Source organism: Daphnia pulex, chromosome 8 (genome assembly GCF_021134715.1).
Source record: "Daphnia pulex isolate KAP4 chromosome 8, ASM2113471v1".
NCBI classification, from domain to species: domain Eukaryota; kingdom Metazoa; phylum Arthropoda; class Branchiopoda; order Diplostraca; family Daphniidae; genus Daphnia; species Daphnia pulex.
In genome coordinates, this window is record NC_060024.1 from 11,530,352 (window position 1) to 11,545,292 (window position 14,941).

The 14,941-nt window shown below is 39.4% G+C and overlaps 5 protein-coding genes and 2 long non-coding RNA genes across 7 annotated transcripts; 3 read left to right on the forward strand and 4 right to left on the reverse strand.

The window, feature by feature from the left end:
* Positions 1–2,269: 2,269 nt before the first annotated feature.
* Positions 2,270–3,342, reverse strand: LOC124199885. Its single transcript, XR_006877046.1, has 2 exons — positions 2,436–3,342; positions 2,270–2,365 (listed from the first exon to the last, which is right to left on the reverse strand). It is a non-coding gene; the product is annotated as an uncharacterized LOC124199885 (long non-coding RNA).
* A 734-nt stretch (positions 3,343–4,076) lies between these two features.
* On the reverse strand, positions 4,077–6,485 carry LOC124199884. Its single transcript, XR_006877045.1, has 4 exons — positions 6,327–6,485; positions 5,302–6,252; positions 4,669–5,213; positions 4,077–4,602 (listed from the first exon to the last, which is right to left on the reverse strand). It is a non-coding gene; the product is annotated as an uncharacterized LOC124199884 (long non-coding RNA).
* Positions 4,790–7,393, forward strand: LOC124199872 (cytochrome P450 2C70-like). Its single transcript, XM_046595853.1, has 9 exons — positions 4,790–4,993; positions 5,094–5,244; positions 5,324–5,463; positions 5,522–5,712; positions 5,785–5,987; positions 6,066–6,228; positions 6,304–6,418; positions 6,484–6,643; positions 6,720–7,393. Exons 1-9 carry the CDS (start codon positions 4,790–4,792, stop codon positions 6,896–6,898), a joined length of 1,506 nt encoding a protein of 501 aa, XP_046451809.1. The 3' UTR covers positions 6,899–7,393.
* Positions 7,381–8,547, reverse strand: LOC124199881. Its single transcript, XM_046595863.1, has 3 exons — positions 8,043–8,547; positions 7,762–7,938; positions 7,381–7,688 (listed from the first exon to the last, which is right to left on the reverse strand). The coding sequence occupies exons 1-3, from the start codon at positions 8,169–8,171 to the stop codon at positions 7,545–7,547; spliced, it is 450 nt and encodes a 149-aa protein (XP_046451819.1). The 5' UTR covers positions 8,172–8,547; the 3' UTR covers positions 7,381–7,544.
* Positions 8,548–9,152: 605 nt separating this feature from the next.
* Positions 9,153–10,328, forward strand: LOC124200628 (alpha-(1,3)-fucosyltransferase C-like). Its single transcript, XM_046596894.1, has one exon. The coding sequence runs from the start codon at positions 9,153–9,155 to the stop codon at positions 10,326–10,328; it is 1,176 nt and encodes a 391-aa protein (XP_046452850.1).
* A 46-nt stretch (positions 10,329–10,374) lies between these two features.
* LOC124199870 (osteoclast stimulatory transmembrane protein-like) lies at positions 10,375–12,477 on the reverse strand. The gene is made up of 2 exons (XM_046595847.1): positions 11,625–12,477; positions 10,375–11,555 (listed from the first exon to the last, which is right to left on the reverse strand). The coding sequence occupies exons 1-2, from the start codon at positions 12,414–12,416 to the stop codon at positions 10,443–10,445; spliced, it is 1,905 nt and encodes a 634-aa protein (XP_046451803.1). The 5' UTR covers positions 12,417–12,477; the 3' UTR covers positions 10,375–10,442.
* A 469-nt stretch (positions 12,478–12,946) lies between these two features.
* LOC124199879 (protein D7-like) lies at positions 12,947–14,834 on the forward strand. Its single transcript, XM_046595861.1, has 8 exons — positions 12,947–13,235; positions 13,301–13,436; positions 13,506–13,653; positions 13,716–13,790; positions 13,848–13,942; positions 14,016–14,243; positions 14,308–14,353; positions 14,429–14,834. Exons 1-8 carry the CDS (start codon positions 13,131–13,133, stop codon positions 14,484–14,486), a joined length of 891 nt encoding a protein of 296 aa, XP_046451817.1. The 5' UTR covers positions 12,947–13,130; the 3' UTR covers positions 14,487–14,834.
* The last annotated feature ends 107 nt before the right edge of the window (positions 14,835–14,941 follow it).

The window sequence follows — 14,941 nt, forward strand, 5'->3', positions numbered from 1 at the left end:
TCCAAGACCGGCCAGACGCCTATAGCATAGAAGAATGTGGTTTTGGTTTTCCCCATTGGAAAAAGCTCGTCGGTCCATAAATTGTTCGCTTGGCTAGCAACATTCGAGTGAAGGTAAAAGATATCTTGAATTATTATTCAAATGACAGATATAGATCAGTACGAGAGCACAAAGTTATCCATAGAAGGAAGCAAATAAAATAAAAAATTCAAATCAATGTAATAAAACGCGTATTTCTCATTTTCTCACGAGAATAAAGAACTCTCAAGGTCAAGACGTGCAATCGCTAGTCCCCAAATTCACCTTGACTCTGAATAATACAGAAAATAATAAAACTTACCGCAAATATTTGTGTTTCCTTTTTTTCCGAAGTGAATTTATTACCCCGCATAGTTGATTGTGAGACTTATGTGTAGTTGAGTGTGGGTCTTATTCTTTTATGAAAGAGGACAAATGGTAGTCCAAACGTGCAAGACGTTCATGCGAGACGAAATCTTGCTAAAATTTTATTTGTGAAGTATTACCAGCATTTTTCAAAACGTCAAGGTTGCCCTTTATTAGACATAGCATGCGCATTCCCTTATAAAGGCAAGATCCCTACTACGTACTAATAGATAGGACTTAGATGTTTTCCTAATATTCTGACATTTATGCCTTATTCTGGAAACCTCACAGTCTGAATATGAAATAAACAGGGGAAACTGGATTTCGTTCCAATCGAGTCTTGGGATCCTGCAGAGTGCTGGGTCAATTTTTCGAGGCCAGCGCTCTTTATCAAAGTTCAAAATATCAAGTTCTTACTGAACATAAACTGTTGATTTCGTGCGAAAAGCAAACACACTGATGAGTGATGCATCCAGTCAACGGCGCATATTTTTCAAATATTGTCTTTGATATTTTTGCTTATTTCAAACCTAGCATTTTGCTGCATATATTATCTGAAGAAATATCGTGAGTTCATTCTACTGTTTTCCATATGTTTGAGCATGAGCCTTTACAAATAACGCTTTTGGATGGAAAACCAAATATTCGCGCTATGAAAAATAACTCATATTTAAAACCTGTGAAACAAAACTTTAAAAAGGTTTGTGCCGTAACCAGGATTCGAACCTGGGTTACTACGGTTTTGTTTTACGTTGTGATCCACAACGTAGGGTCCTAACCACTAGACGATTACGGCTGAAAAGATAGTAAGCAAAACCTTTACAGTACCGGGAAAATATTTTTTGGGATTCGACATTTTAAAAGTATTTCATTTTTTTTTGTGCATTTAATATTTCCTGGTAATAAAAATGCAATTCTGATGTGTTCGCTTTTTGCATTAGTTTCTGTAATTTGTAAGTGTAGCTACAGTGCTATAAACTGCTATGTGTGCTTTAAAAAACATTATCTATTGCACCACGGGATCCAGGTATCCGTCAGAAAGTTCACTCGTCATTTTTAGTACTGTGAGGTCGGTAATAACTGCCTATAAACCCAATTATAATTGGAAAATGAATATAGCAATAACCTGCATATCGTGACATATGCTGTCCTTCATGCACCGGGTGCAATTAGCCATTTCTGATTACTTACTAATAAAAACACGCAGTATTGGCCAGTTGCAGAGACATTTTCTTTAAAGAAAAATGTAGTTTTTCATTTCTAAAATTATTTTTCATGAAAATAGCGCAAACTAACTGCACTACTTGGAACTTACGAGAAAAATATTTCTGCCGTAACCAGGATTCGAACCTGGGTTACTACGGTTTTGTTGTACGTTGTGATCCACAACGTAGGGTCCTAACCACTAGACGATTACGGCTGAAAGCATTGTGACTAAAGGAAGTACAAATACTACAAAAGGTTACAGGCGTCAAAAGCACTTTCTGTTTTTACCAGGTAAGTAGCACCCAATGAAATGAGTGTGTAAAAAACATGTCGAACAGCCCTATAGGGCCTATGAAATTGTTAGTCTTTCCTTACGTTGAAATATCTTCCTATGTTACCAATGTTCCTTGCATCAATAACAAAACAGTTTTCATTGGGGCCGTATAAATCTCGTCTTCCATTCATTTTGTCATCATCCATGTCGATCGGTTTGACTGCTTTACGAGACCGTGATTTGTTTGTAGTTTTCTCGGTGTATTGACTCCGCAAACGACGAGTCTAGCAGACGACGCTGAGAGGAGCAAGGGAGTCAGTCTTGGCTAGCTAGCCTATTCATCACGTTGTGCTCTCGTCCCCTCCCGACTCGACTTAAGGTAATACACTGTTTACCCCCATTACGCTGGTCTAAACACTCGGTCCGCGTTTTGTTTTGCTTCTTTTCTTGAACGCGAATTTTTCGACCCAGAAGAATCGGAAGGTTCACCCCAGTCTTCATCTGTTGAGACAAGTTTCAAAATGCAGATGTCGGTTTTTTTATGTACCATTTTATATTAGAATTTTCTTACCGCTACTAGATTGAGATTCAATTGGAAAAGTTCTGGGGTCGGTTCTTGATACCCTCCCATGTATGGCTGAACCCATGAATCCCGTTGATAAATAGTCCGACAAAAGTCACTCCAGGTGTAGAGTCTCTCGATGGCGGCCTTTTGCCTCGACACTGAAGCGGCTGTTATGATGTGTATGTAAAGTATTAGTAAATGTACATATATAAAGTGTAGTAATGTATTATTTTTGTTGGAACGTGTTCGATTAAAAGGGGTTATAAACAACTGGTTCTGAAACCGGTAATTTCACTTCATCGTATTCCTGATTCAATAAAAAATTTTGCTTGATGTACACATCACTTTGGTAGCTTTCACTTTCGTATCCTTCTTTTAAACCTTCTGTTAGTTCTATAAAGTTTAGATTCAAATTTAGATTCAAATCAACGGCCGTTTTGTGTTTTGAGGACGCTGCCTCTGCTGCCGTAGCCTTTTCTAGCCTTTCGGAGAAATATGAGATGTTCCCTGGGAAATAACTCTGGCTAAAATCTGTAAGTCCAATAGTACCCTCCATCCCCCTCGTATTTGTATCATTTCTTTTTCTCCTCCCTCATTCTTGTTCATCCCTCAGCTCATAATTTTTGAAAAAAAATAAAATAACTCATTTTGAAGCAGAAAAAAAATAGATATCTCTTTTGCTTTCGTTTGTCAGTGGCGGGTAACACACACGAATCGCCGAGTAATAAACAGCAGCAGCAGCAGCGGAGGAGAGAGAGAGAGGGAAAAGAGGCCAAGACCGAGCGAACAGAGAATGAAAAAGTGAGCTAGACATGCCAGTGTCACACAGTGGCGGTAAACCACTTAAATTTAAGTCTTTAAGGAAGATAATAACACTAAAAAATTTCAGTGTCCTATTTTTCCCACTTAAACCTTATTTTACCTACTTAACGCACTTTTTTCCCACTTAAAACTAACAATTTGTGTTACTTAAAACAGAAAGTGCTTAAACTTAAACAGAGCGGAATTCGGAAGCAAAATTTGTTGTACTAAACAAAGACTAGGCCTACTTAAAAAAAAAGTGAAAATTTCTAATACAATATTTAGAAGTGTCCTTGCTCGAATGTGACAGTCGCCTGCCAACCGTATTTTACAGCGCTTACAGTAGAGTAGAGTCCCCGTAACAAGTGAATACAACTAAAAGTCGAGAGATATAAAGGTTGAGAACTTAACTTGTCGATGATCTGAACTTTTCACCCAACAATGATTCATTAATTCAGAAATATGCGTCTGCTTCAACCAAACGTCCAAATGCTGCATGAGCAATAAAAGTACTATACTTTTTTTTCTTACCCCATATTCTCCCTCGCGCCGTCACAAAATACTAAAACGCTATCGTTTTTAGACACCCCCCCCCCCAAAAAAAAAAGAAAAGAAAAAAAGGAAAAAAAAAGCACAACATGAAAAACTAGGCTGGAGACATAACAACTATGACATAACTCCTTCTCTTAACTTATGACACCATATACGGACATCCGGTGATAGCCGACAACAGCGTTTGGACGAATCTAATATCCATAGATTCAGCAATATAAATCTGCATGACATCACAGTCACAGACGATCTTTGGCAAAAATATCAATAACGTTGTTGCATGATGACAAGAAATCTGGGTCGATCAAGATTTTTAAATAAAAGACCGAAAGTGTATTCAGGTAAAATGAATAAATGATGCCTCCAACACCCCAGTCGTATGTAAACTAATATAAAGTCAAAGTAATTTAAATAAAAATCCCGAAGATAAGGCATTTCGAAGTTTTCAAATTAATTTTGTTATTATTACCATGCGCCAGTGCCAGTGGAAAATAATATAATGACGCATACGTAATTAGAACATTAATTAATGAATAATTACGAAAAATTGCGCTTTTTGCAACAATATTCCGATATCGGTTGAAAGAAAAGTTAGAACCACTGGGTAAAATATTTTAAAATGCATTACATTTAAAAATTACTCTAGATAGCGTACAACGATGGCCGCCGATAAGAATTCTACTATTCCGAACCAGACGTTATTAGGACATCGACACCATTAAATTTCGCTCCGTCATGAAGAACCTCCAGGGAATTGAATGTCTCAGTAAAAACTCGTACGGTTGGTGAAGGAAGGTTATCGTGAAAGTTGAACGCCTTGCTGTGTATAACGTTAAGCCTTTTAGCTTTTAGCCGTCAGCTATCACTCCTAAAGAAGTATAGTTACCAACTCGGCTTTCCTCTGACATAACGTGCTGTGACCTTGCTCAGTTTCAAGCTCTTTTTAGATATCCTCCCGCGTTTCAGCACATTCATCTTGCGAAAAATTACCGCATCATCGCTCCACAATGGCGGATATCTTTGGCACAACGACGGCGGTTGGCTTTTTAGTCACGATTATTTATTTCTATTGGCGTCAAAATCGGAAAACTTATCGCTTACCTCCTGGTCCCAAGCAAAATCTCATCTTTGGCAATTTGATGGAATTAATTCACTCGACGTTTATTCAAGGCGAGCCGGCTTTTGTCAAGTTCTCTCAGTGGGCTTTTCAGGCAATATACAAGTTATTTCTTTATCAAAATATTGATTGTGCGAAGTGATAACATAACTCTTAGACTATTTGCTGACCAAACAATGACGTTTCGTTTTCAGACGGGACCGATTTGCTACTTGCGGTTTTTCCGACAACGAGTCGTCGTGATTTCAGACGCAAGGGTTGCTCAACGTTTGTGTGTCCATCAGGCGGACAAATTCACCGAACGGCCGCCGGGACTATTCTTAGCACGAGTATTGAAAAACAAAGGTAAATTATACTGTGCTCTAGGCTATAGTAAAAAAAAATGGTTATCTTCTTTATTACTTGGCGTATTTCGATTTTCCAGGAATCGTGTTCAATGACGGACCATCGTGGAAGGAACATCGAACATTTCTGACTCACGAATTTCGCAAGTATGGATTTGGGAAACAATCAATGGAGCAGAGAATTCAATATGTGGTTGATGAATACCTACATCAAATTGGTGTAAGTCTTCATAGATCAATGCTGAAAGCGAAATTCAATTTCATGAGTTCATTTATAGAAAACGAACGGAGAAAATCACGATCCGCATCCGAACATTGCGACGGCAGTTTATAACATTATTTGGACAGTGATCAGCGGCGATAAATTCAAATGGGGCGATCCTTTCCTGCAAAAAGTCATTAAAAATCTTGAAACCAATTTGCAGGCTGTCGAGCTCACCGGACCCCATAACTACGTCATCATACTCACGTAAATTCAAATTTGAATATAATTTAATAGTGCATAACAAATCAAACATTTTAAAAAATAATTCTGATGCAGTCTTTGGCATTTACTGTGGCACAACTTTGTGCGCTTGTGGCAAATCGTCTCGACGAGATTGGTTTACTTTAAACAACTCATCGCCAAGTTCAGGAAGTACAGAGAGGAAACTTCAAGCTCGGAAGTGGAAGAGTCCATGATGTACGACTACCTGGTTAAAATGCAGGAATTAAAAAGCAGCGGAACGTCGACTCACTTTACCGGTGAGACAACAACATCCACTTAAGTCACGTTTGGTTATCGGCAACATTTTTCAGGGTTGTGAATTCTCGTATATACAGAGACGCAACTCCTTTGGTTGGTCTCCGATTTGTTTATCGCCGGCGGTGAGACGACCATCACAACCATTCGCTGGATACTCCTGTGTTTGGCCAAGTATCCTCAAGGCCAGGAACGTGTTCGACAGGAAATTATCAACGCCTTCGGTCGGGACTCGACGCCAACGTAATTCGTTTTCTTTGAATTACCCTGAAATGTTTTTGTTTTTTGAATGTTTTAACTTGATTTATGTCTGGATAGGTATGCTCAACGAACACAGTTACCTTACACAGAAGCTTTTATTAATGAGGTCCTTCGTTTGGGTGGCGTCGCTCCGGGAATGTGGCGCAATACCAGTCAAGATGCGACATACGAAGTTGTTATTCGACAATTCCTTTTAAAAATCAACTATCGAAACTTACAAGTTAGTTTTAATTTCAGAATTACGATATTCCAAAAGACACATGGGTTTTACTCCATTTTTGGGCCATGAGTAATAACAAGGATCAATGGGACGAAGTAAAAGAATTCCAGCCGGAAAGATTTCTAAATGAAGAAGGAATGTTCTGTAAAAATGAAAATCTTTTAGCATTCTCCACAGGTATATTATTGAACTGGTTATAACAATTTCTAACTTTCTATTTACCTACTTTGGCATCCGCTGTTTACTTTTTTAGGCAGGAGAGAATGTCCTGGACAAGGGCTGGCACAGATGGAACTATTCCTTTTTACTGTTGGAATCCTGCAAAAGTTTAAAGTAGCTCTGCCAGCCGGTGAGGATGTCGACATCAGAAGTGGACATTTTGGAGTAACCTACACGCCGCCACTTCATCAACTAGAATTCATTCCTGTGTAGGATTTCATATTCGTTGATAAAAGTTATTCGATTTTATAATCGATAAAATGGAGTTAAGAACTATCCATTTTTATCCTAGCCTCTTTCGTTTTTTAGCCAAATTCAAATTTATTAGTTTATGATAGAATTACTTATCTTCTTTAGTTTTGTATGTAAATGTCCTTGACATTTGATTTTGGGGGGCGAAAAGAAAAACTGGGTAAAAGGGATGAGCGCGCAAAATTTCCTATACTATCCCAGTATACCTGACCAGTACCCCAAAACGTTTGAAACGTTTTACCTGAAAATTCTTTAGACAGTTCCGCCCTTTCTGTGGAAGCAGTATGGGAGACATATAGCAATATATAGGAACCCTAAATCAATTAAATCTTAATTCGGTACCGAATGTTTGAAACAATAACATCACTAACCTCGCAAATAGCCTCCCCTCTCCCCAATTGTGTGCCCTTATTGAGAAAATAAAATTTTATTTGACAAGGAAATGTTTGAAAAATATCACTTGAAGTGATTATATAGTTGTTTATTCAAGACCTCTTTCTATAAAAACCGGTTATTCTGGAATCCAATTTTGAAAAAAAATTCGCGCAAATTGTTTTGACTTTTGAGGACAGACCCCCCACCACCCCAATCCAAATCGTGATTCTGACTAATAAGGTTTACGCCCAACTCTGTTACGAGTTTTAGCACAAATCCAGAATCCGTACGATTGGTACGATGTCCTTGGGGCGTATGTCCAAAGTGTTTGACCGTGAGCTTGGCAAATCTTCTCCGCTTCAAATCGGTCGGTTTCCTGTATAATCAAAGTTAATTCGTCATCAATCGTATTTTGTAAGGCTGTTAAAAACGGGAATTTTTATTCCTACCCCGGTGGGATCGTTACACTGCAACCACCCGGAGGTTTTGCCAGCCTCGCACAAGACGCTGGAAATTTGGGTTATCTCTGCCTCATTAGTTTCTTCATCTTCAATTAGATTGTCCTCAGTAATGACGTCGTTTGGTGCGGTCAGGAAGCGTTTGTGACCCAGCAAATTCTTCTCAAACTTTGATATAATTGAATCCCAAATAACTTTCGTTAAGAAAACTGCGCTTTTGCATCTATTAGCATTCTATAATTTGATTTAAATTAGGAAAGAGATTTAGTTACCTGGCGGAAAATTTGTAGAGACCTGTCGGCTGGCTCCACAGAAGGCCGTTCAAAGTATTCGTGGATGGGTGACGTGTCGGCATTGAATACCAGGAACAAACAGAGAATTAACGCGATAAGTGAGCGCATCTTTGAAAAATTTGAAACACAAAATGACAACGCGAAAAATGCCTGGCTACTGGGAAAATATAGGCAATATAGGGATCGGAAAGGGATGGAAAATTTGTCTTGAATCGAAGACGTTCGCACGTCAAATGAGAATTATAATGTGAGGGCCTTCGGTTTGAAAGTGTTCGTATTCGTAACAAGAATTAAGTACCCTGGTCCTTGGGTATACGTCAATCTTTTGACCCGACTCGTATATAGTTTCTCTTAACATGCAGCTTTGATTTGCTTTCGTTACAAAGTCCATGTCGTGCATGTTTAAAATCACGTAGTACAACATTTTATCGGATGTACTGCACGAATGCGCTTCGTTTCTAATAAATACACAAATATAAAAGATGAAAAACATGGAAACCAATACTCGATGCTGGTGAGGTCCTAGTGCAAGTTATTTAATACAGGCTTATCGCCGCTTTCCAACGCGACATAACTTTTACGAGATACTTCCATCACTTTGATCGATTTGGACGCCAACTAGCAAGCGCCGAGCATGCGCTGTGAGTCGTCGAACAATTTCTGGCACTTGGCGACGTAACTATTCTTTTGACTCGACATTTGACTTGACGTGCGGGAGATATTCATCCACGATAAAGCGTACATCTTATCTAAGAACTTATCCACAATGTTAGAGTTGCGCATTTTTACTTCATACTGTTACATTGAACTAACTCAAGAGATAAAATCAAAATGAAACCACATCATAGCAGCCACGGATATAACAGAACAAAACCCATGACAAGCTGAAAGTTTATCTCATTTCACGCAGTGGTTTGGCTCGGAGCTGCGTGTATAGTTGTCGTATAGACTTGGAACAAATCATTTTTCACCTCATTTTAAAAATTCGGATCTATTATTTGAATTAAATCTTGTTCATATCTTAATTGTGGAATGAAGGATGCTCTTGCAAGAACAAGTGTATTATCGACTTATTCGATCAATAAAAAAATGGTATTAATTTTATTTCTTTGTATTTCTTCAGTCGTGGCCTTTCTTGTTTACTTTCAAGAAACAAATGTTGCATCACAATCTGAAATTGTCAATCAAACATCAACCGGTGAAATAGTATCTCAAACTGAAACTTGGAAACGAATTTCGGTGATCAATGGCACCAAAAACATTCTACTGTGGAAAAACGCATGGGGCTTCAGATTTGAGTTGGGCAGAGCGGCATTTCTCAACTCTGGTTGCCGAGTTACCAACTGTCTCATCACGTACAACAACACGCTCATGACTCACGATAAATTCGATGCTTTTGTCATTCATTCGCCAACGCAGCACACACCCTGGATCCTGAAGGATCGCCGACCAGATCAAATGTTCGTCATGTTCACCACCGAGCCACCACCTCACATGCCGAAACTTGACAAATTTGAAAAATTTTTCAACTGGACCATGACCTACCGATCCGGTTCTACCTTCCAGTTGAAGTACGGAGAAATTGTGCCATTAGAGACGGCCCCGACCACGGAACAAGAAGCAGAAGCAATGCGCCTCAGTATAGCCCAATCCGGATTGAATCCAGCTAAAGGAAAGACGAAATTGGCCATTTGGTTGGTATCCAACTGTAACGCCAGAAGCAACAGACAAGGATACGTCAAAATTTTGAAAAACTACATGGACGTGGACATTTTCAGTAAAAAAGGCAAATGCGGAGGCCAGGATGTGTGTCCCCGAGAAAAGAACTCTGGCGTTTGCTACGACATGATTGAGAAAACGTACAAGTTTTACTTTTCATTCGAGAACTCGATCTGCGAGGAGTACGTCACGGAAAAGTTCTTTGAAATGATGGGCAGGAACATTGTGCCCGTCGTGCTGGGCGGGGCCGATTACAGCGCCATCGCTCCTCCGCATTCTTACATCAGTGCTTTAGATTATACTCCCAAACAGCTGGCCAAATATTTGAAGGAACTCGACAGCAATGACACTTTGTACGCAGAGTATTTCTGGTGGAAACCACACTACCGCATCCGCAACCTCTACGATACCAATCGGAAGGCATTCTGTGATCTGTGCGAAGCCCTTCACACGAGCCCAATTCAAACATCTATAGCAAAAGGTTTGAACCAGTGGTACCACAAAGACGCCAAATGTCGTCACAACCCGAAATTTGATGAAACTTGAGTCTGTTTCAATTGTATTGACTCTTTAATATACAAGTAACAAACTCTTTTTGACTCGGAAAATGGTTTTATTGAGAATAATAACGAATCGTTTATTTAATTTGAAAATGAAAAATTACTCGTCGCAAACCAGACAAGTATTATTCCTGTCATCGAAACAACAGGGGCAATAGATACACAAGCAAACGGGGAAATTATTGCATTTCTGGAAATTGGAATTCTCCGCCAATCCGCAAACAAAGCAATAGCGACGAAATAATCCTAATTTGCGCACTACACTCAAGCAACTTTGCTTGAGTGTCTTACGAGAACCCGGGTCCGCTGCTGCAGGTACAGCAGGCGGGACAGTAGCGATTCTTATGATTTTGACGGAATTGGCCTTGCGGAAGGGAAACTGGAACTTCAACGTCATTTTGGCTCTCTCTCTCTTCCTCAACAGCTTATTGTACAAATACTGAATGCGCTCACTGTTCCTATCAGGATAGAAATAGGCGACAATGGCGTGGCGGAATCGGAGGCAGTACGCTTGTGACAGAACGACTAATCCTAAAATAATGTAAACGACGATCAGGATAATCACGCTTTTCTCCGACACCTGACTAGGGACGACCAAACACTGTTTGGCATCAAAGGAAAACGGGATATTGAGTTCGAAGTTGATGGAATCCACCCGGAAAGTGGCCGTTTCGTTCCAACTGCTGCTGCCGCTCTGGTTGACATTTCGAATGATGATCTCCATGAAAGTGTAAAGGGTCCAGTCGGCCACATACAAGATAACGGTAACGACACACTGGACCAGATAGAGGACTAGGGAAATGAGCAAAGATTTCCGTTCCAACTGGGACATTGACAGAGAAATCGAGTCGATTATTTTGACTTTTTCACGGGGACGTAGTGGGAAAAGTTGAGTGCTACCGCGTTCGCTGCAATGTTGATCGTATCGCTTCAACAGCCTTGTGGCGTAGACGTTGTCGTAAGATAAAATGTGAAGGAACCGGAAGTAATACATCCAACAGCTGATTAACAAGAAGAGCAAGCTGAGCATGGTGGCCACTTTCAAAAGGACGTCGAAATTCAAATATTTCCGGAAGTGGTTTTCGACTTCTTCTTTGATGCTCTTCAGTTTCAAGTTGAGCTTGTGTTTGCCATCTTGGATGGTTTTGTTGGTGGATGTTATCTGATCCTGGATTTGTTTGTAACTCACGCCTTCCTTAATCGCCTCTTTAATCTTTATTTGGAAAAAAGCATTAAATTTAGCAATTAATAGTAATTGAATGTATTAATTGAATATGTTTACTTCTTCCTTGACTTGAACATTCCATCCGCAGAAGAATGGAAATGTTCGACACCAAATAGAGTCTAGTTCCTGGACTACAGCTCCAACTGCTTCACCGCCTTCTCTCACTTGATTGAGATAATGCGTCGTGAAATTTTGGGTGAAATTGTGTAACGATACTACGATGGCTTCTTTAATGTCTTGCGTCTGGTTCACAGTCATGTTGCTAAAGCAGGCCAACGAGTGTGAACTTTGTTTGAGATTGTACGTCAAGTTGCCTACTGGTCCCGACATTAATTGGGTGACTAATATGGCAATGAGAATGGTTTTGCCCTGCTTAGTGCCCAGCGAAGGGATCACCAGCGATAAAATACAGCGACTGGCGTAACAGAAAATCAACACCAACGAAACGGCTACGGTCACGACGAGGCCCACGCCGCTCGTAATTTTGATAGGGAAGCCGATGGAGAAATGGAGAATGGTCATGATGAGGAGCCCATAGAAAATGCCAACCAGCAAAATTAAAAGAAGCTTGACGTTGCGGAATTTATTTTGGTCGCTGTACAGGAAACGAGCAAGGCAGGCACTTTTCCCTTTGCCTTTGTCTGACCAGTCAAACTCGTCGAAAGTGTCGGAATTTCGGTCGGCAGTCGATGGATGGACGAGATCCTGCCAATCGCACACCAGGCCGCGAAGCGATGGCCACTTGGACATCTCCGAAGGCACGACGGATAGAGCCGGGCTACTCGGTGGCCCATCCATCGTTTCCGGAATCACAACGAGGGAGGATAGATTGTTCGGCGGTTTCTCCATAATCGGAATAATTCAAAACTATTCTTTTTGGAGTTCAGAGTTCTACTGCTCAACGTAATTCTAGCGAAAACGTTTATAAGACATTTCCCTACGTAAACATTGTCGTTGACGGATATTGCTTAAGGAACTTTTGTTATTTGTTGTAATTGACACCAACCAAATCCTTTTTTTCTGATTAAAAATCTACGCAGTTGGAGTTTATGAAAAAGAAGATAAGCGTCAGGTCATAATATACTTGGTGCGTGCTGCCTTTATGGAAATGGATTTACTTCCCTGTTCGCGGTTAAACCAACATTTCCGTCAGAGCTGCATCCGTTTTGGCTCTAACCTAATTTGCAGCATTTCTTCATTTATTTTTTAAATTTGTTTTAGATTTTTTAAAATTATTATTTCAAAAGAATCATATCTCATAATACTGGAAGCTGCAGGTTTTTTTTTAATTTTTGTCTATAATTTGTTATTTACTTTTTTCCGCATTTTCTATTTCAAAAGATTCAGAATTTACGCGTGGCAACGCTGTTTGTTGTGAAGTCTTTTCCACTCCTCTTTTCTACGTCGAAGAAAAGAGAGAGACTCCTTTTCTCTTTCTGACTCCCACTTTCACGTGTCTTTAACCTATTTCCCTTTTCTTTTACTTGATTGACGTTCCAGGGTGTTGAATTTTTTTTGTACTGTTAGTTTCATTTTCACGGAACTTTTGTTTTATTGTTAATAATGGAAATTGTTGCTGACAAATCAGAACGCGTTAACTGTCCTTTTGATCCTGTTCACGTCATCGAGAGACGAAGACTTCAGGCACATATAATCAAATGCAAACGTGTAAGTAATCTCTAGATGCAAATTAAAATACTTGATTCTTTACTCTTTTGTCTTCTTTTATTCAGAATCTTCCGGCAAATCATGACTTTGTTCAGTGCCAATTTTGGACCTTGCATTACGTCAGGAAGGGTGAACTTGAATCTCACTATGCCACATGTGAGCATGCTTTAATGAAACTTGCAACAAAGAGAGTGGCTGCTGGTAATGAAACAAATTTAAATAATGTTTTAAAATAGAGTTGAGCTAAGTTATATTTTTCATTCCCTGTAGCTGAACCATCTAGATTCAGGGAACCTAAATTGATTTACAATGACACTAGTGCATCACATTCATCTTTTACTGATGAGTCGTGGGATATTCCATCTGATCAACCCACTTTTAAGCCAGAAATGTTAAGAGCGCAAGCTGCACACATGACGTAAAAATAGCTTTAATGATGGTTACGAGGGGAAACCAATTTAATAATTAACTTTTTTTTAGCATTCCTCATGGTTTAACAAAATCAAAGCGCCGAGAATGTAGAGAACAGGAGCGTAAACGATTGCGAGAGATGGAGTAAGAATTTTTTTGACACAATTTGGATCAAGTAATTCATTTACCCATTTTACCTAGGCAAACTGAAAAGCTTGTGAAACTTGAAAAAAGTTGGCCTTCTGAAGCTTCATCAAGCAATCCAGAACAGACTGCTTATCAAAGGAAACCTGCAGGTACATTTTACATTTTATTTTTACATTTTACAAAGATTTGCAAAAAACTGTAATTGATTAATTATCTTTCTAGAAACACCATCGAATCGGCCTGCAAATTTGTCATTTATATCGTCTACTGGATCAACGAGCTATACTGAAAGTTCACCTGGATCATCCACACCATCCAGTGAAACTTATAACGGCCCTCCCCATTTCAGACCTATTCATTATAGCATGCCCCCTCCACACGGAATACCTCCTCCTCATGGAATACCGCCTCCTCATTCACAGATGCCCGGCAGAGGAAGGGGATATTTGCGTAAGATTTCAATTTCAATTAAATTTTCAGGGCGCCAATATTAATGAACTGTTTAATTATGCAGTTTCCGAGTCGGCTTGGAGTGATGACGCCAGGCCATCCTATCACCCGTATGTTAAAGATTGTTGAGTATGTACACTAAAGTATGATATACTAACGTTATACTTGTATCTTATTTATTCTAGGTACCCATATAATGGCATACCCTACCGTTATTCCCCCAACGATTTTCCCGGCTTGTGAATTTATTAGGCTTTATATGAAGCGGTACTATTGTACCAAGTTTTAGGGGCTTTTCATGTCTTTTTGACATACTGTATTACTTCTTTTAACACTTTTTACTCTTTACTCACTTCCACCTAATTCTAGCATAGTGACTATTTGACTTCATTTTAATTGACTTTGGAGTTTTCATTAGATTCATCATTTGACCACTTTCTATGTAATTGGTATTATTCGCACGGTAAAGCTCATATTTCAGAGTAAAGTTTCAAAGCGGGCTTTTTGCTCGCACTGGAGTTGGTTGGTATGGTGTCACAGTTCATTCCCCTTTGTACAATTATGGTCAGTACATTTCCATCTTCACTTAAACTTGATATTTCAAAACTGATATGGTTCTTGTATCCAAAAACTACAATTGATTCTGTTGCAACTGGAAACGCCAAGGGCTTGATGGCGATAGCAGGCATGGATCCAAA

Excerpts from the sequence above, each read along its gene's own strand:
- LOC124199881 (XM_046595863.1), bottom strand. The coding sequence starts at position 8,171 with ATGCGCTCACTTATCGCGTTAATTCTCTGTTTGTTCCTGGTATTCAAT. Across the intron at positions 7,939-8,042 it reads CTCTACAAATTTTCCGCCAG|TTTGAGAAGAATTTGCTGGG; the intron begins GTAACTAAATCT and ends ATTATATCAAAG. Across the intron at positions 7,689-7,761 it reads AGTGTAACGATCCCACCGGG|GAAACCGACCGATTTGAAGC; the intron begins GTAGGAATAAAA and ends TTGATTATACAG.
- LOC124200628 (XM_046596894.1), top strand. The coding sequence starts at position 9,153 with ATGGTATTAATTTTATTTCTTTGTATTTCTTCAGTCGTGGCCTTTCTT.
- LOC124199879 (XM_046595861.1), top strand. The coding sequence starts at position 13,131 with ATGGAAATTGTTGCTGACAAATCAGAACGCGTTAACTGTCCTTTTGAT. Across the intron at positions 13,236-13,300 it reads ATATAATCAAATGCAAACGT|AATCTTCCGGCAAATCATGA; the intron begins GTAAGTAATCTC and ends TCTTTTATTCAG. Across the intron at positions 14,354-14,428 it reads GCCAGGCCATCCTATCACCC|GTACCCATATAATGGCATAC; the intron begins GTATGTTAAAGA and ends TATTTATTCTAG.
- LOC124199870 (XM_046595847.1), bottom strand. The coding sequence starts at position 12,416 with ATGGAGAAACCGCCGAACAATCTATCCTCCCTCGTTGTGATTCCGGAA. Across the intron at positions 11,556-11,624 it reads ATGTTCAAGTCAAGGAAGAA|ATTAAAGAGGCGATTAAGGA; the intron begins GTAAACATATTC and ends TTCCAAATAAAG.
- LOC124199872 (XM_046595853.1), top strand. The coding sequence starts at position 4,790 with ATGGCGGATATCTTTGGCACAACGACGGCGGTTGGCTTTTTAGTCACG. Across the intron at positions 5,988-6,065 it reads AACGTCGACTCACTTTACCG|AGACGCAACTCCTTTGGTTG; the intron begins GTGAGACAACAA and ends TCGTATATACAG. Across the intron at positions 6,644-6,719 it reads TCTTTTAGCATTCTCCACAG|GCAGGAGAGAATGTCCTGGA; the intron begins GTATATTATTGA and ends TTACTTTTTTAG.